Below are 17,963 nucleotides of genomic sequence, written 5' to 3'. Positions count from 1 at the left end.
ACTGTACCCACTACCATACCCCCTACCATACCCACTACTGTACCCACTACCATACCCCCTACCATACCCACTACCATACCCACTACTGTACCCACTACCATACCCACTACTGTACCCACTACCATACCTACTACCATACCCCCTAACATACCCACTACCATACCCACTACTGTACCCACTACCATACCCACTACCGTACCCACTACCATACCCCCTACCATACCCCTACCATACCCCCTACCATACCCACTACCATACCCACTACTGTACCCACTACCATACCCACTACTATACCCACTACCATACCCACTACCATACCCCCTACCATACCCACTACCATACCCACTACCGTACCCACTACTGTACCCACTACCATACCCCCTACCATACCCACTACTGTACCCACTACCATACCCACTACTGTACCCACTACCATACCCACTACTGTACCCACTACCATACCCACTACTGTACCCACTACCATACCCCCTACCATACCCCCTACCATACCCACTACCATACCCCTACTATACCCCCTACCTTACCTCCTACCATACCCACTACATTACCCCCTACCATACCCACTACCTTACCCCCTACCATACCCACTACCGTACCTCATAACCACTACCGTACCCCTACCATACCCACTACCATACCCACTACCATACCCACTACTGTACCCACTACCATACCCCCTACCAAACTCACTACTGTACCCACTACCATACCCACTACCATACCCCCTACCATACCCACTACTGTACCCCTACCATACCCACTACCATACCCCCTACCATACCCACTACCATACCCCTACCATACCCACTACTGTACCCACTAATATACCCACTACCGTACCCCATAACCACTACCGTACCCCTACCATACCCCCTACCATACCCACTACTGTACCCACTACCATACCCCCTACCGTACCCACTACTGTACCCACTACCATACCCACTACTGTACCCACTACCATACCCACTACTGTACCCACTACCATACCCCCTACCATACCCACTACCATACCCCCTACCATACCCCCTATCATACCCACTACCATACCCCTACCATACCCACTACTGTACCCACTAATATAGCCACTACCGTACCCCATAACCACTACCATACCCCCTACCATACCCACTATCATACCCACTACCATACCCCCTACCATACCCCCTACCGTACCCCCTACCATACCCCCTACCGTACCCCCTACCATACCTACTACCATACCCCATTCAAAGACACTGAAAACTTTTGTCCTACCCATTCACCCTCTGAATGGCACACATACACAGTCCATGTCCCAAAGCTCAACACTCCTTCTTTCACATGACTCCTCCCCTTCATCTTTAACCTGACTCCTCCCCTTCATCTTTCACATGACTCCTCCCCTTCATCTTTAACCTGACTCCTCCCCTTCATCTTTCACATGACTCCTCCCCTTCATCTTTCACATGACTCATCCCCTTCATCTTTCACATGACTCCTCCCCTTCATCTTTAACCTGACTCCTCCCCTTCATCTTTATCCTGACTCCTCCCCTTCTACACTGATTGAAGTGGATTTAACAGGTGACATCAATAAGGGATCATAGCTTTCACCTGGATTCACCTGGTCAGTCTATGTCATGGAAAGAGCAGGTGTTCTTAATGTTTTGTACACTCAGTGTACGTCTGTGTGTGTGTGTGTGTGTGTGTGTGTGTGTGTGTGTGTGTGTGTGTGTGTGTGTGTGTGTGTGTGTGTGTGTGTGTGTCAGTAACATATCCTGTCTGTTCTGCAGGACAACACTAACCTGTACATGGTGATGGAGTATGTACCTGGTGGAGAGATGTTCTCTCATCTACGACGAATCGGCAGGTTCAGGTACGTCTTCACAGCAGAGCTGAGCAGTCTGAAATCGCACTCAATGCTCACGGAGCAGTCTGGCGCTCAACTCCTCGCTCACGGAGCGGTCTGGCGCTCAACTCCTCGATCACGGAGCAGTCTGGCGCTCAACTCCTCGATCACAGAGCAGTCTGGCGCTCATGTCCTCACTCACAGAGCAGTCTGGCGCTCAACTCCTCGATCATAGAGCGGTCTGGCGCTCAACTCCTTGATCATAGAGCAGTCTGGCGCTCATGTCCTCGATCACGGAGCGGTCTGGCGCTCAACTCCTCGATCATAGAGCAGTCTGGCGCTCAACTCCTCGATCATAGAGCGGTCTGGCGCTCAACTCCTCGATCATAGAGCGGAAGTGTCATCATTTAAAAGATAAACTTCTTGTTAATCCAGCCGCGTTGTCAGATTTCAAAAAGGCTTTACGGCGAAAGCACACCATGAGATTATCAGGGGACAGCGCCCCGCATACAAAAGCATTAAAACATTTTCCAACCAAGCAGATGCATCGCGAAAGTCAGAAAGTCAGAAATAGAGATAAAATAAATCCCTTACCTTTGAAGATCTTCATCTGGTTGCATTCACAAGGGTCCCTGTTACATCACATTTGTGTTACATCACAAATGGCCCTTTTGTTCGATAAAGTCCTTCTTTATATTCCCCAAAAAGTAAGTTTTATTTGGCGCGCTTCATTCAATAATCCACCGGTTTCCGTTCGTTCAAAATGCATACAAAATGAATCCCAAATGTTACCAATAAACTTGGTCCAAATATGTCAAACAACATTCCTAATCAATCCTCAGGTACCCTAATATGTAAATAAACGATCAAATTTAAGACAAAAAATAGTATATTCAATACCAGAGATAAATAACCAAGTGCGTGCCCTCACCGGAGCGCGTCACAGTCATTTTCCAACCAAGCAGATGCATCACGAAAGTCAGAAATAGCAATAAAATAAATCACTTACCTTTGAAGATCTTCATCTTTTTGCAATCTCAAATGTCCCAGTTACACAATGAATGGTCATTTTGTTCGATAAAGTCCTTCTTTATATCCCAAAAATGTCAGTTTATTTGGCGCGTTTGATTCAGAAATACACCTCTTCCAACTCGCCCAACATGCCTACAAAGGAATGTAAAAAGTTACCTGTAAATTTGGTCCAAACATTTCAAACAACGTTTCTAATCCAACCTCCGGTACGCTAATATGTAAGTACAATGTGATTTTCTGGATTTTTTTCCTTCTCATTTTGTCTGTCATAGTTGAAGTGTACCTATGATGAAAATTACAGACCTCTCTCATCTTTTTAAGCGGGAGAACTTGCACAATTGGTGGCTGACTAAATACTTTTTTGCCCCACTGTACATCTCCTGTAGACATCTCCTGTAAACATCTCCTGTAAACATCTCCCGTAGACATCTCCTGTAAACATCTCCCGTAGACATCTCCTGTAAACATCTCCTGTAGACATCTCCTGTAAACATCTCCCGTTGACATTTCCTGTAAACATATCCTGTAAACATTTCCTGTAAACATCTCCTGTAGACATCTCCTGTAGACATCTCCTGTAAACATCTCCTGTAGACATCTCCTGTAGACATCTCCTGTAAACATCTCCTGTAAACATCTCCTGTAGACAACTCCTGTAGACATCTCCTGTAAACATCTCATGTAGACATCTCCTGTAGACAACTCCTGTAGACATCTCCTGTAAACATCTCCTGTAAACAACTCCTGTCAACAACTCCTGTAGACATCTCCTGTGTTGCTGCATGGGTTCATTGGTTGTCTTACTGTCTGTTACACAGGCTGTGACCTAGTTCTTGGTTGACTCATATCAACATCTGTGCATGTGGGGTAAGCTAAAGAAATACAACGGAATAGGCCTCATTAAAAGAGCAGTGTTGATGGAAATGCTAAATGCTAAAGTGCTGGGCAGAGCAAATGACTGGTGGCTGAGAGGCGGACATTTTTAAATATGCTCCTCGCTCCAGTCAAATTACTCACGCTCCGCTCCTCGCTCCACTACAGCTCCACTCCACTCACATCCTCTGCTACACACACACACACACACACACACACACACACACACACACACACACACACACACACACACACACATACACACACACACACACACACACACACATACACACACACACACATACATACATACACACACACATATGCTACTGGATTGGGCTCGATTGTAGATTCTATCCAAATTCCATGTAAAATAATAAAATCAAGTTGATCCTCCTTTATTGTGTTCTACTGTATTCTATTTAGTTACTGTTGTACTGTTATCTATTCTACTGTATTCTATTTAGTTACTGTTGTACTGTTATCTATTCTACTGTATTCTAATTAGTTACTGTTGTACTGTCATCTATTCTACTGTATTCTATTTAGTTACTGTAGTACTGTCATCTATTCTACTGTATGCTGTTTAGTTACTGTAGTACTGTCATCTATTCTACTGTATTCTATTTAGTTACTGTAGTACTGTCATCTATTCTACTGTATTCTATTTAGTTACTGTAGTACTGTCATCTAATCTACTGTATTCTGTTTAGTTACTGTAGTACTGTCATCTATTCTACTGTTATCTTCTCTGCTTAGTTGCTTATTCATCTCTCTCTCTCTGTCCCTCTCTCTCTCTCTCTCTTCCTTTTTCTCTCTCTCTTCCTTCCCCTCTCTCTCTCTCTCTCTCTCTCTCTCTCTCTCTCTCTCTCTCTCTCGCTCTCTCTCTCTCTCTCTCTCTCATGTAGTGAGCCTCATGCTCGGTTCTACGCGGCTCAGATCGTTCTGACCTTTGAGTACCTGCACGCCCTGGACCTCATCTACCGAGACCTGAAACCGGAGAACCTTCTCATAGACCAGCAGGGCTACATACAGGTGACATAGCATGACATAGAGCTACATACAGATGACATAGGATGACCTAGAGCGTCATACAGGTGACATAGGATGACGTAAAGCAACATACAGGTCATTTAACCTGATGTAGGGTTAGAAACAGGTAACATAAACCGACATAAGGTTATGTACGGGCTACACACATTAGGTTAGACTCTCCAAGTCTTTATTGAAAAAAGACAAATGTGCACAATAAGCACTTGTTGTTTCTCAAATACACTGCATTCAGAAGGTATTCAGAGCCTTTGACTTTTCCAACATGTAGTTACGTTACGGCCCTATTCTAAAATGAATTAAATCGTTTTTTCCTTCATCAATCTCCACACAATACCCCATAATGACAAAGCAAAATGTAGTTACGTTACAGCCCTATTCTAAAATGAATTAAATCGTTTTTTCCTTCATCAATCTCCACACAATACCCCATAATGACAAAGCAAAATGTAGTTACGTTACAGCCCTATTCTAAAATGAATTAAATCGTTTTTTCCTTCATCAATCTCCACACAATACCCCATAATGACAAAGCAAAATGTAGTTACGTTACAGCCCTATTCTAAAATGAATTAAATTGTTTTTTCCTTCATCAATCTACACACAATACCCCATAATGACAAAGCAAAACTGGTTTAGAGTTCAAAAAAAAGCTTTAATATCACATTTACATACGTATTCAGACCCTTTACTCAGTACTTTGTTGAAGCACCTTTGGCAGTGATTACAGCCTTGAGTCTTCTTGGGTATGATGCTACAAGCTTGGCACACCTGTATTTGGGGAGTTTCTCACATTCTTCTCTGCAGATCCTCTCAAGCTCTTGTCAGGTTGAACGAGGAGCATTGCAGCACAGCTATTTTCAGGTCTCTCCGGAGATGTTCGATCGTGTTCAAGTCCGGGCTCTGGCTGGTTCACTCAAGGACATTCAGAGACTTGTCTCGAAGTCACTCCTGCGCTGTCTTGGCTGTGTGCTTAGGATAGTTGTCCTGTTGGAAGGTGAACCTTCGCCCCAATTTGTGGTCCTGAGCACTCTGGAGCAGGTTTTCATCAAGGATCTGTCTGTGCTCTGTTCATCTTTCCCTCAATCCTGACTAGTCTCCCAGTCCCTGCCGCTGAAAAACATCCCCACAGCATGATGCTGCCACCACCATGCTTCACTGTAGGGATAGTGCCAGGTTTCCTCCAGATGTGACGCTTGGCATTCAGGCCAAATAGTTCAATCTTGGTTTCATCAGACCAGAGAATCTTGTTTCTCATTTAGGTGCCTCATTTAGGTGCCTTAGGTGCCATTTAGGTTCCTTTCTGGGAAACCTCCTAGCGGGCTGTCATGTGCCTTTTACTGAGGGGTGACACCGCATTCTGCAGCGATACGACATCCCATCTGGTTTGCGCTTAGTGGGACAATGACCCAAAAACACACCTCCAGGATGTGAAAGGGCTATTTGACCAAGAAGGAGAGTGATGGAGTGCTGTATCAGATGACCTGGACTCCACAATCACCCGACCTCGACCCAGTTGAGATGGTTTGGGATGAGTTGGAACGCAAAGTGGATGAAAAGCAGCCAACAAGCGCTCAGCATATGTGGGAACTCCTTTAAGACTGTTGGAAAAGCATTCCTCGTGAAGCTGGTTGAGAGAATGCCAAGAGTGTGCAAAGCTGTCATCAAGGCAAAGGGTGGCTACTTTGAAGAGTCTAAAATATATTTTGATTTGTTTAACACTTTTTTTTGGTTACTACATGATTCCATTTGTGTTATTTCATAGTTTTGATGTCTTCACTATTATTCTACAATGTATAAAAGAGTACAAATTCTTGAATGAGTAGGTGTGTCCAAACGTTTGACTGGTATTGTATGTAAATACTGTATGTAAATGAGGTTTTTATTTTTTATACATTTGCAAAAATGTTTTCACTTTGTCACTCACTATGGGGTATTGTGATGTCACTATGGGGTATTGTGATGTCACTATGGGGTATTGTGATGTCACTATGGGGTATTGTGTAGAGATTGATGAGGAACCGTTTTATATAATCCATTTTATAAAAAGGTCAAGGGATCTGAATACTTTCCCTGTATAGTACATCGTTACAGTCGTTGGTCAGCTAGTGGATTTTAGCCATATTAGCATAGACGTGACGAGCGAGAACACCTCAAAACAAGACATGGTATCAATAACAAGATAAAACTAGTTGAAACTAACCACCTACTGACCACCTACAGACCACCTACTAACCACCTACTGACCACCTACTAACCACCTACTGACCACCTACTGACCACCTACTAACCACCTACTGACCACCTACTAACCACCTACTAACCACCTACTGACCACCTACTAACCACCTACTAACCACCTACTAACCACCTACTGACCACCTACTGACCACCTACTAACCACCTACTGACCACCTACTGACCACCTACTGACCACCTACAGACCACCTACTGACCACCTACTGACCACCTACTGACCACCTACAGACCACCTACAGACCACCTACTGACCACCTACTGACCACCTACTGACCACCTACTAACCACCTACTGACCATCTACTGACCATCTACTGACCACCTACTGACCACCTACTAAGCACCTACTGACCACCTACTAACCACCTACTAACCACCTACTGACCACCTACTGACCACCTACTAACCACCTACTGACCACCTACTGACCACCTACTGACCACTTACTGACCACCTGACCACCTACTGACCACCTACTGACCACCTACTGACCACCTACTGACCACCTACTAAGCACCTACTGACCACCTACTAACCACCTACTAACCACCTACTGACCACCTACTGACCACTTACTGACCACCTACTGACCACCTACTAACCACCTACTGACCATCTACTGACCACCTACTGACCACCTACTGACCACCTACTAAGCACCTACTGACCACCTACTAACCACCTACTAACCACCTACTGACCACCTACTGACCACCTACTGACCACCTACTAACCACCTACTGACCACCTACTAACCACCTACTGACCACCTACTGACCACCTACTGACCACCTACTAACCACCTACTGACCACCTACTAACCACCTACTGACCACCTACTAACCACCTACTGACCACCTACTAACCACCTACTGATCACCTACTAACCACCTACTGACCACCTACTGATCACCTACTGATCACCTACTAACCACCTACTAACCACCTACTGACCACCTACTGTTCCCCACACGGCAGCTTCTTGTCATTCTTGCTTTCTGGCCGTTCAGAATCACAATAACACAAGGCCTTCTGCCCCATCAACGCCCGCGCATCGGTTTTTTGTGCTGTTGTCAGACATCTATGGTGTGAACCCCTTCCTGTGTTTGCTAACGTTGCCTTTCGAGGGAGATGCGGCCCAGTGGGAGTTCTTGTAGATCGGCAGAAAAAAAGGCTTTATTTCCATGTTGCATGTTTACATGTTACATGATGTTATGAGTGAATTTCACACTGCTTTTGGATTATAATTGAATTTTATATTAATTTCCTGCTTAATGTAATGTTTGTGTCATCATCGCAAATCAACTGCAAATATACTTAAAAAAACACTTCAGCTTCAACCAGTAAAATGGCTCTTTGGCTAGCTTTTGCTACAGCCTATATCAATGAGTGTTCGCATTCTAGCTAATTTAAAAAATAAAAGAGAGCCGCACACTCTCGGAGCTCAGATGCAAAAAAATGTCATGTCCAACGTTTCGACAGCCAAGCTGTCTTCATCAGGGTATAATCACAAACACTGCGGGATGACTCGTTTATATAGTGTCAAAATACACAGGTGTCTGGAATCATGGCCAGAGTAGCCTAATATCATTGGTTAATTATCAAATATTAAAATGCCATACAAAGCTTGTGTAGTCGAAAATGTATTTATGATCGTATGCTAATCCATTTGTTTGTATGCTGTTCTTTGTATGCAATTTTAATATTTGATAATTAACCAATGATATTAGGCCACTCTTGGCCATGATTACAGACACCTGTGTCTTTTGACTATATAAACGAGTCATCCCGCAGTGTTTGTGATTATAGCCTGATGAAGACAGCTTGGCTGTCGAAACGTTGGTAATTACATTTTTGCAACTGCGCTCCTAGAGTGTGCGGCTCTCTTTTATTTTCAAGTTTTCTATTCCGCTCGCCAGCACCTCGTCTTAATAGGAGTGCGTTTATTTTTCTTCTAGAGCATTCTAGCTAACAACTGCTGCATCTAAAACAGTTATTTAGCAGAGATCACGACCAAATAGGATCTGTGACTGTTCAAGCAAGAATCAAAACATCATTGTAAGCATATGAGAACCCCCCCAAAAGTGAATTTGTTTAGAAGTAATATAAACTTAAATCAAAGCAAAGGGCGCAGATGGCAAAGGCTTTCTCACTGCCGCCAAGAGTTTTGCGCATCTTTGCTTGACGGCAGTGTGTCGTACTGGAAAGGGTTCTATTACATGCGCTTACTGTATATGTCTGTGTACCAGGCTCTACAACAGTGGTTTATAGTGCAAGCTCTGCTGCCCCCTAGTGGAGAACAGTGGTACTTCAGATTCCGCTGTCGCTACTATTTAACTACTGCGTAACTACTGTGTCTTTATAACTAAATATTTCCCTCCTCCTGTCTCTCTCTCAATTCAATTCAAATGGCTTTATTGGCATGGGAAACATTTGGTATCAGTGCCAAAGCAAGTAAAATAGATAATAAACAAAAGTGAGATAAGCAATCAAAAATTAACAGAAAACATTGCACTCACAGAAGTTTCAAAGGAATAGAGACATTTCAAATGTCATTATGGCTATGTACAGTGTTTATAACGATGTGCAAATAAATATGGGTTGTATTTTCAATGGTCTCTCTCCCTCTCTCTCTCTCTCTCTCTCTCTCTCCCCCTCTCTCTGTCTCTCTCTCAGGTGACAGATTTTGGTTTTGCTAAGCGTGTGAAAGGTCGAACCTGGACACTGTGTGGAACCCCAGAGTACCTGGCCCCAGAGATCATCCTCAGCAAGGTGAGCCGCAATGGAGGCCCAGTGGCATAGCACTGAATGGGATTCTGTGCAATTATTTTTATGGAATCAACATGGAGCCTAACGCTGTCCCAGTGGCTTAGCACTGAATGGGTTTCTGCACAACTACTTTACTGGTATCAAAATGGAGGAGGCAGCTGTCCCTGAGGCATTACTTTACTACAGGCCTCAGTTACTTTCTCTCTCTACCTCCAAACCTCAATGTAACACTCAACATGTTAAATCTCCTCTCCCTCTTTACCTCCCTCCCTCATTTCCCTCCCCTCCCTCCTTTCCCTCCCCTCCCCTCCTCCCTCTCTCTCCCTCTCCAGGGGTATAACAAGGCGGTAGACTGGTGGGCGTTGGGTGTGTTGGTCTATGAGATGGCAGCCGGTTATCCTCCCTTCTTCGCTGACCAGCCCATACAAATTTATGAAAAGATCGTCTCTGGGAAGGTGAGCTGGGCCAGTGTAACAGACATAAGTACGTGAGATCACTCCATAGCTAGCTTCAAATGTTGCCAATGGAGCTATCGAATAGGATGCTTTTCTATAGCACGGCTGGTTGGCGCGTTGTTAAGGAGAGCGGTCACGTGTGTTAGCGAGGCTGAGCGCTCTGGGTTTGGGATAGTTTACCCGGAGTTGTAGTCAGAGAGGGGAAAAGCTAAACTAGCATACTGACTAGGTTTCACTAGGTTGTGTTGCAAGTGGCACCTTTCCCTGTATGAATACTTTTGACCAGGGCCACATCACCCGTTTCCCCGTGTGAATACTTTTGACCAGGGCCATATCACCCGTTTCCCTTTATGAATACTTTTGACCAGGGCCATATCACCCGTTTCCCCGTGTGAATACTTTTGACCAGGGCCATATCACCCGTTTCCCTTTATGAATACTTTTGACCAGGGCCATATCACCCGTTTCCCTGTATGAATACTTTTGACCAGGGCCATATCACCCGTTTCCCCGTGTGAATACTTTTGACCAGGGCCATATCACCCGTTTCCCTTTATGAATACTTTTGACCAGGGCCATATCACCCGTTTCCCTGTATGAATACTTTTGACCAGGGCCATATCACCCGTTTCCCTGTGTGAACTACGTTTGACCAGGGCCACATCACCCGTTTCCTCGTGTGAACTACGTTTGACCAGGGCCATATCACCCGTTTCCCTTTATGAATACTTTTGACCAGGGCCACATCACCCGTTTCCCTGTATGAACACTTTTGACCAGGGCCATGTCACCCGTTTCCCTTTATGAATACTTTTGACCAGGGCCATATCACCCGTTTCCCTGTGTGAACTACGTTTGACCAGGGCCATATCACCCGTTTCCTCGTGTGAACTACTTTTGACCAGGGCCATATCACCCGTTTCCCTGTGTGAACTACTTTTGACCAGGGCCATATCACCCGTTTCCCCGTGTGAACTACTTTTGACCAGGGCCATATCACCCGTTTCCCTGTGTGAACTACTTTTGACCAGGGCCATATCACCCGTTTCCCTGCGTGAACTACGTTTGACCAGGGCCATATCACCCGTTTCCCTGTGTGAACTACGTTTGACCAGGGCCACATCACCCGTTTCCCGTGTGAACTACTTTTGACCAGGGCCATATCACCCGTTTCCTCGTGTGAACTACTTTTGACCAGGGCCATATCACCCGTTTCCCTGTGTGAACTACTTTTGACCAGGGCCATATCACCCGTTTCCCCGTGTGAACTACTTTTGACCAGGGCCATATCACCCGTTTCCCTGTGTGAACTACTTTTGACCAGGGCCATATCACCCGTTTCCCTGTGTGAACTACTTTTGACCAGGGCCATATCACCCGTTTCCCTGTGTGAACTACTTTTGGCCAGGGCCATATCACCCGTTTCCCTGTGTGAACTACTTTTGGCCAGGGCCATATCACCCGTTTCCCTGTGTGAACTACTTTTGGCCAGGGCCATATCACCCGTTTCCCCGTGTGAACTACTTTTGACCAGGGCCATATCACCCGTTTCCCTTTATGAACTACTTTTGGCCAGGGCCATATCACCCGTTTCCCCGTGTGAACTACTTTTGACCAGGGCCATATCACCCGTTTCCCTTTATGAACTACTTTTGACCAGGGCCATATCACCCGTTTCCCTTTATGAACTACTTTTGACCAGGGCCATATCACCCGTTTCCCTTTATGAACTACTTTTGACCAGGGCCATATCACCCGTTTCCCCGTGTGGACTACTTTTGACCAGGGCCATATCACCCGTTTCCCTGTGTGAACTACTTTTGACCAGGGCCACATCACCCGTTTCCCTTTATGAACTACTTTTGACCAGGGCCATATCACCCGTTTCCCTTTATGAACTACTTTTGACCAGGGCCATATCACCCGTTTCCCTTTATGAACTACTTTTGACCAGGGCCATATCACCCGTTTCCCCGTGTGAACTACTTTTGACCAGGGCCATATCACCCGTTTCCCTGTGTGAACTACTTTTGACCAGGGCCACATCACCCGTTTCCCTTTATGAAGACTTTTGACCAGGGCCATATCACCCGTTTCCCTGTGTGAACTACTTTTGACCAGGGCCATATCACCCGTTTCCCTTTATGAACTACTTTTGACCAGGGCCATATCACCCGTTTCCCCGTGTGAACTACGTTTGACCAGGGCCATATCACCCGTTTCCTCGTGTGAACTACTTTTGACCAGGGCCATATCACCCGTTTCCCTTTATGAACTACTTTTGACCAGGGCCATATCACCCGTTTCCCTTTATGAACTACTTTTGACCAGGGCCATATCACCCGTTTCCCTTTATGAACTACGTTTGACCAGGGCCATATCACCCGTTTCCCTGTGTGAACTACTTTTGACCAGGGCCCATTGGCGTGACATTGCTGAGCTGAGATCATAGCTAGCTAACTTTAATAACTTTGTGTGTAATACCCTGCGCTATTGAAACAAACATGCAACTATAATATATCAACTATAATCACAGCATTATTTCAGAAACGCAACTCGAGTTGCATTCCAGACGTCCCAGTCAGGAACAAAGTGTGTTGGGTGGAGTGATGACACCGCCGTCAGAGAAGGTCGGGTCACACAGGGAGAGGGTCTGTTCACACCTCTTCTATAGAGACGCTGAGTGTCGCCTAAAAGTGACCCCGTTTGCATCCCTGGGTAGTCTCTCTTTGGACTCAGTGCTTCAGTGTTCTGACACTCCTAGGATGGATCCCTATGGGGCCCTGTTCAAATGTAGTGCACTATTTAGGGCATAGGATACCATTCTACCTACCCTACACTATATATAGATATATAGATAGATAGATAGATAGATAGATATAGATATAAATATATATATATAGTTATATATATTTTTTTATATATATATATATATATATAGTTGAAGTCATTTTTCAACCACTCCACAAATTTATTTTTAACATACAGCTGTAATCGCAGCAAAAGGTGGCACTACAAAGTATTAACTTAAGGGGGCTGAATAATTTTGCACGCCCAATTTTTCAGTTTTTGATTTGTTAAAAAAGTTTGAAATATCCAATAAATGTCGTTCCACTTCATGATTGTGTCCCACTTGTTGTTGATTCTTCACAAAAAAATACAGTTTTATATCTTTATGTTTGAAGCCTGAAATGTGGCAAAAGGTCGCAAAGTTCAAGGGGGCCGAATACTTTCGCAAGGCACTGTATATATATGTATATTTGCCTGTCTAGTAATTTTAGATCAGCACTGAGATGAGAACCTGGTTTGCCTCTTCCTTCTAACATCTCTCCACCCTCCCTCTTCTCCTTCCCCTGTCCACCCCCTCTCCATCCTCCACCCTCTCCTCCTCCACCTCCTCTCCTCTGCCCTCCTCTCCTCCCCCATCTTCTCCTCTCCACACCCCCTCACCCCTCCTCTCCTCCTCTACTCTCCCACACTACCACTCCCCCTTCCCCTCCTCCTACATTCCTCCTCTCCTCTCTTCCCTCCTCTCCTCCCCCATCTCCTCCTCTACTCTCCCACACCACCACTCCTCCCCCTCTCCTCTCTTCCCTCCTCTCCTCCCCCATCTCCTTCTCTCCTCTCCTCTCCCCCTCTCCTCTCCTCCCCATCTCCTTCTCTACTCTCCCACACCACTCCTCCTCCCCCTCTCCTCTCCTCCCCCATCTCCTTCTCTACTCTCCCACACCACCACTCCTCCTCCCCCTCTCCTCTCCTCCCCCATCTCCTTCTCTACTCTCCCACACCACCACTCCTCCTCCCCCTCTCCTCTCTTCCCTCCTCTCCTCCCCCATCTCCTTCTCTACTCTCCCACACCACCTCTCCTCCTCTCCTCTGCCCTCCTCTCCTCCCCCATCTTCTCCTCTCCACACCCCCTCACCCCTCCTCTCCTCCTCTACTCTCCCACACTACCACTCCCCCTCCTCCTACATTCCTCCTCTCCTCTCTTCCCTCCTCTCCTCCCCATCTCCTTCTCTACTCTCCCACACCACCACTCCTCCTTCCCCTCTCCTCTCTTCCCTCCTCTCCTCCCCCATCTCCTTCTCTACTCTCCCACACCACCACTCCTCCCCCTCTCCTCTCTTCCCTCCTCTCCTCCCCATCTCCTTCTCTACTCTCCCACACCACCACTCCTCCTCCCTCTCCTTCTCTACTCTCCCACACCACCACTCCTCCTCCCCCTCTCCTCTCCTCCCCCCTCTCCTTCTCTACTCTCCCACACCACCACTCCTCCTCCCCCTCTCCTCTCCTCCCCCATCTCCTTCTCTACTCTCCCACACCACCACTCCTCCTCCCCCTCTCCTCTCCTCCCCCATCTCCTTCTCTACTCTCCCACACCACCACTCCTCCTCCCCCTCTCCTCTCTTCCCTCCTCTCCTCCCCCATCTCCTTCTCTACTCTCCCACACCACCACTCCTCCTCCCCCTCTCCTCTCTTCCCTCCTCTCCTCCCCCATCTCCTTCTCTACTCTCCCACACCACCACTCCTCCTCCCTCTCCTTCTCTACTCTCCCACACCACCACTCCTCCTCCCCCTCTCCTCTCCTCCCCCCTCTCCTTCTCTACTCTCCCACACCACCACTCCTCCTCCCCCTCTCCTCTCCTCCCCCATCTCCTTCTCTACTCTCCCACACCACCACTCCTCCTCCCCCTCTCCTCTCCTCCCCCATCTCCTTCTCTACTCTCCCACACCACCACTCCTCCTCCCCCTCTCCTCTCTTCCCTCCTCTCCTCCCCATCTCCTTCTCTACTCTCCCACACCACCACTCCCCCTTCCGTCCTCCTCTATTCCCCCTCTCCTCTCTTCCCTCCTCTCCTCCCCCCTCTCCTTCTCTACTCTCCCACACCACCACTCCTCCTCCCCCTCTCCTCTCCTCCCCCCTCTCCTTCTCTACTCTCCCACACCACCACTCCTCCTCCCCCTCTCCTCTCCTCCCCCATCTCCTTCTCTACTCTCCCACACCACCACTCCTCCTCCCCCTCTCCTCTCCTCCCCCATCTCCTTCTCTACTCTCCCACACCACCACTCCTCCTCCCCCTCTCCTCTCTTTCCTCCTCTCCTCCCCCATCTCCTTCTCTACTCTCCCACACTTCCACTCCCCCTTCCCTTCCACCTCTATTCCCCCTCTCCTCTCTTCCCTCCTCTCCTCCCCCATCTCCTTCTCTACTCTCCCACACCACCACTCCCCCTCCCCCTCTCCTCTCCTCCCCCCCTCCTCTCGTCCCCCTCTCCTCTCCTCCCCCATCTCCTTCTCTACTCCCCCCACACCACCCCTCCCCCTCTCCTCTCCTCCCCCATCTCCTTCTCTCCTCTCCCACACCACCACTCCTCCTCCCCCATCTCCTTCTTTACTCCCCCACACCACCCCTCCCCCTCTCCTCTCCTCCTCCATCTCCTTCTCTACTCTCCCACACCACCACTCCTCCTCCCCCATCTCCTTCTCTACTCCCCCACACCACCACTCCTCCTCCCCCTCTCCTCTCCTCCCCCAGGTGCGTTTTCCCTCCCACTTCAGCTCTGACCTGAAGGATCTGTTGAGGAATCTACTACAGGTGGACCTGACCAAGCGCTATGGCAACCTGAAGAACGGCGTCAACGACATCAAGGGACACAAGTGGTTCGCCACCACTGATTGGATCGCAGTATACCAGAGAAAGGTGAGAGGTCTAACTGATATGTAGGATACAGTATACCAGATAAAGGTGAGAGGTGGGGTCTAACTGATATGTAGGGTACAGTATACCAGATAAAGGTGAGGGGTCTAACTGATATGTAGGGTACAGTATACCAGAGAAAGGTGAGGGGTCTAACTGATATGTAGGGTACAGTATACCAGATAAAGGTGAGAGGTCTAACTGATATGTAGGGTACAGTATACCAGATAAAGGTGAGAGGTGGGGTCTAACTGATATGTAGGGTACAGTATACCAGATAAAGGTGAGGGGTCTAACTGATATGTAGGGTACAGTATACCAGATAAAGGTGAGGGGTCTAACTGATATGTAGGGTACAGTATACCAGAGAAAGGTGAGAGGTGGGGTCTAACTGATATGTAGGGTACAGTATACCAGATAAAGGTGAGGGGTCTAACTGATATGTAGGGTACAGTATACCAGATAAAGGTGAGGGGTCTAACTGATATGTAGGGTACAGTATACCAGAGAAAGGTGAGAGGTGGGGTCTAACTGATATGTAGGGTACAGTATACCAGATAAAGGTGAGAGGAGGGGTCTAACTGATATGTAGGGTACAGTATACCAGATAAATGTGAGAGGTCTAACTGATATGTAGGGTACAGTATACCAGATAAAGGTGGGGTCTAACTGATATGTAGGGTACAGTATACCAGATACAGGTGAGAGGTCTAACTGATATGTAGGGTACAGTATACCAGATAAAGGTGAGGGGTCTAACTGATATGTAGGGTACAGTATACCAGAGAAAGGTGAGAGGTGGGGTCTAACTGATATGTAGGGTACAGTATACCAGAGAAAGGTGAGGGGTCTAACTGATATGTAGGGTACAGTATACCAGAGAAAGGTGAGAGGTGAGAGGTCTAACTGATATGTAGGGTACAGTATACCAGATAAAGGTGAGGGGTCTAACTGATATGTAGGGTACAGTATACCAGAGAAAGGTGAGAGGTCTAACTGATATGTAGGGTACAGTATACCAGATAAAGGTGAGGGGTCTAACTGATATGTAGGGTACAGTATACCAGAGAAAGGTGAGGGGTCTAACTGATATGTAGGGTACAGTATACCAGATAAAGGTGAGGGGTCTAACTGATATGTAGGGTACAGTATACCAGATAAAGGTGAGGGGTCTAACTGATATGTAGGGTACAGTATACCAGAGAAAGGTGAGGGGTCTAACTGATATGTAGTGTACAGTATACCAGATAAAGGTGAGGGGTCTAACTGATATGTAGTGTACAGTACAATTCCAGGTAACTTTCTCAAAATGACAGAAATCCCCTTTGATCAAGGCCCTTAACCCTCATTTCTCCCGTAAGGCACTCTGGGTAAGAGCTAACTGAATATCATGTTAACAAATGTATTGATAAGTTTGAATATGATAATTTTACAGGAATCTGGTTTAGTAAAATGCGACGATTGTTTGATAGATTTTTCCTCTTCCTGTGTGTGTGTGTGTGTGTGTGTGGGTGTGTGTGTGTAGGTGGAGGCCCCGTTCGTTCCTAAGTTCAAAGGCCCAGGTGACACCAGCAACTTTGAGGAGTACGAAGAGGAGGAGATCAGAGTCTCCATCAGTGAACAGTGTGCCAAGGAGTTCACTGACTTCTAGACCCGACCAGAGAGAGAGGGATTGAAGGAAGAAGATAGAGAAGGAGAGGGAAGAAAGGAGAGGGAGAGGGAGAAGGAAGGAGAGAGAGATGGCGAAGGAAGGAAGGAAGGAAGGAAGGAAGGAAGGAAGGAAGGAAGGAAGGAAGGAAGGAAGGAAGGAAGGAAGGAAGGAAGGAAGGAAGGAAGGAGAGAGATGGCAAGGAAGGAAGGAGAGATGGGAGGGAGGGAGAGAGAGAGACGGAAGGTAGACTGGAGTACTACGAGAGGGAGAGAAGAAGAGAGGGATAGAAGAAGAGAGGGAGAGAAGAAGAGGGAGAGAAGAAGAGGAA

The 17,963-nt window shown here is 46.9% G+C and overlaps 1 protein-coding gene across 1 annotated transcript in view; it reads left to right on the top strand.

Moving 5' to 3' along the window:
* The window catches only part of LOC118936519 (cAMP-dependent protein kinase catalytic subunit alpha-like), a 25,876-nt gene extending 8,116 nt beyond the window's left edge, over nt 1-17,760 (top strand). The window contains exons 5-10 of the mRNA XM_036939919.1: nt 1,796-1,878; nt 4,665-4,791; nt 9,741-9,836; nt 10,166-10,288; nt 15,823-15,987; nt 17,510-17,760. Coding sequence (XP_036795814.1) covers nt 1,796-1,878; nt 4,665-4,791; nt 9,741-9,836; nt 10,166-10,288; nt 15,823-15,987; nt 17,510-17,635 — 720 coding nt within the window. The 3' untranslated portion in view covers nt 17,636-17,760. The remainder of the gene's footprint in view (nt 1-1,795; nt 1,879-4,664; nt 4,792-9,740; nt 9,837-10,165; nt 10,289-15,822; nt 15,988-17,509) is intronic.
* The last annotated feature ends 203 nt before the right edge of the window (nt 17,761-17,963 follow it).

The sequence above is a fragment of the Oncorhynchus mykiss genome, chromosome 13 (genome assembly GCF_013265735.2).
Source record: "Oncorhynchus mykiss isolate Arlee chromosome 13, USDA_OmykA_1.1, whole genome shotgun sequence".
Taxonomy (NCBI): domain Eukaryota; kingdom Metazoa; phylum Chordata; class Actinopteri; order Salmoniformes; family Salmonidae; genus Oncorhynchus; species Oncorhynchus mykiss.
The sequence above is the reverse complement of the archived record's forward strand: the minus strand, read 5'-3'. Positions and strand labels throughout refer to the sequence as shown.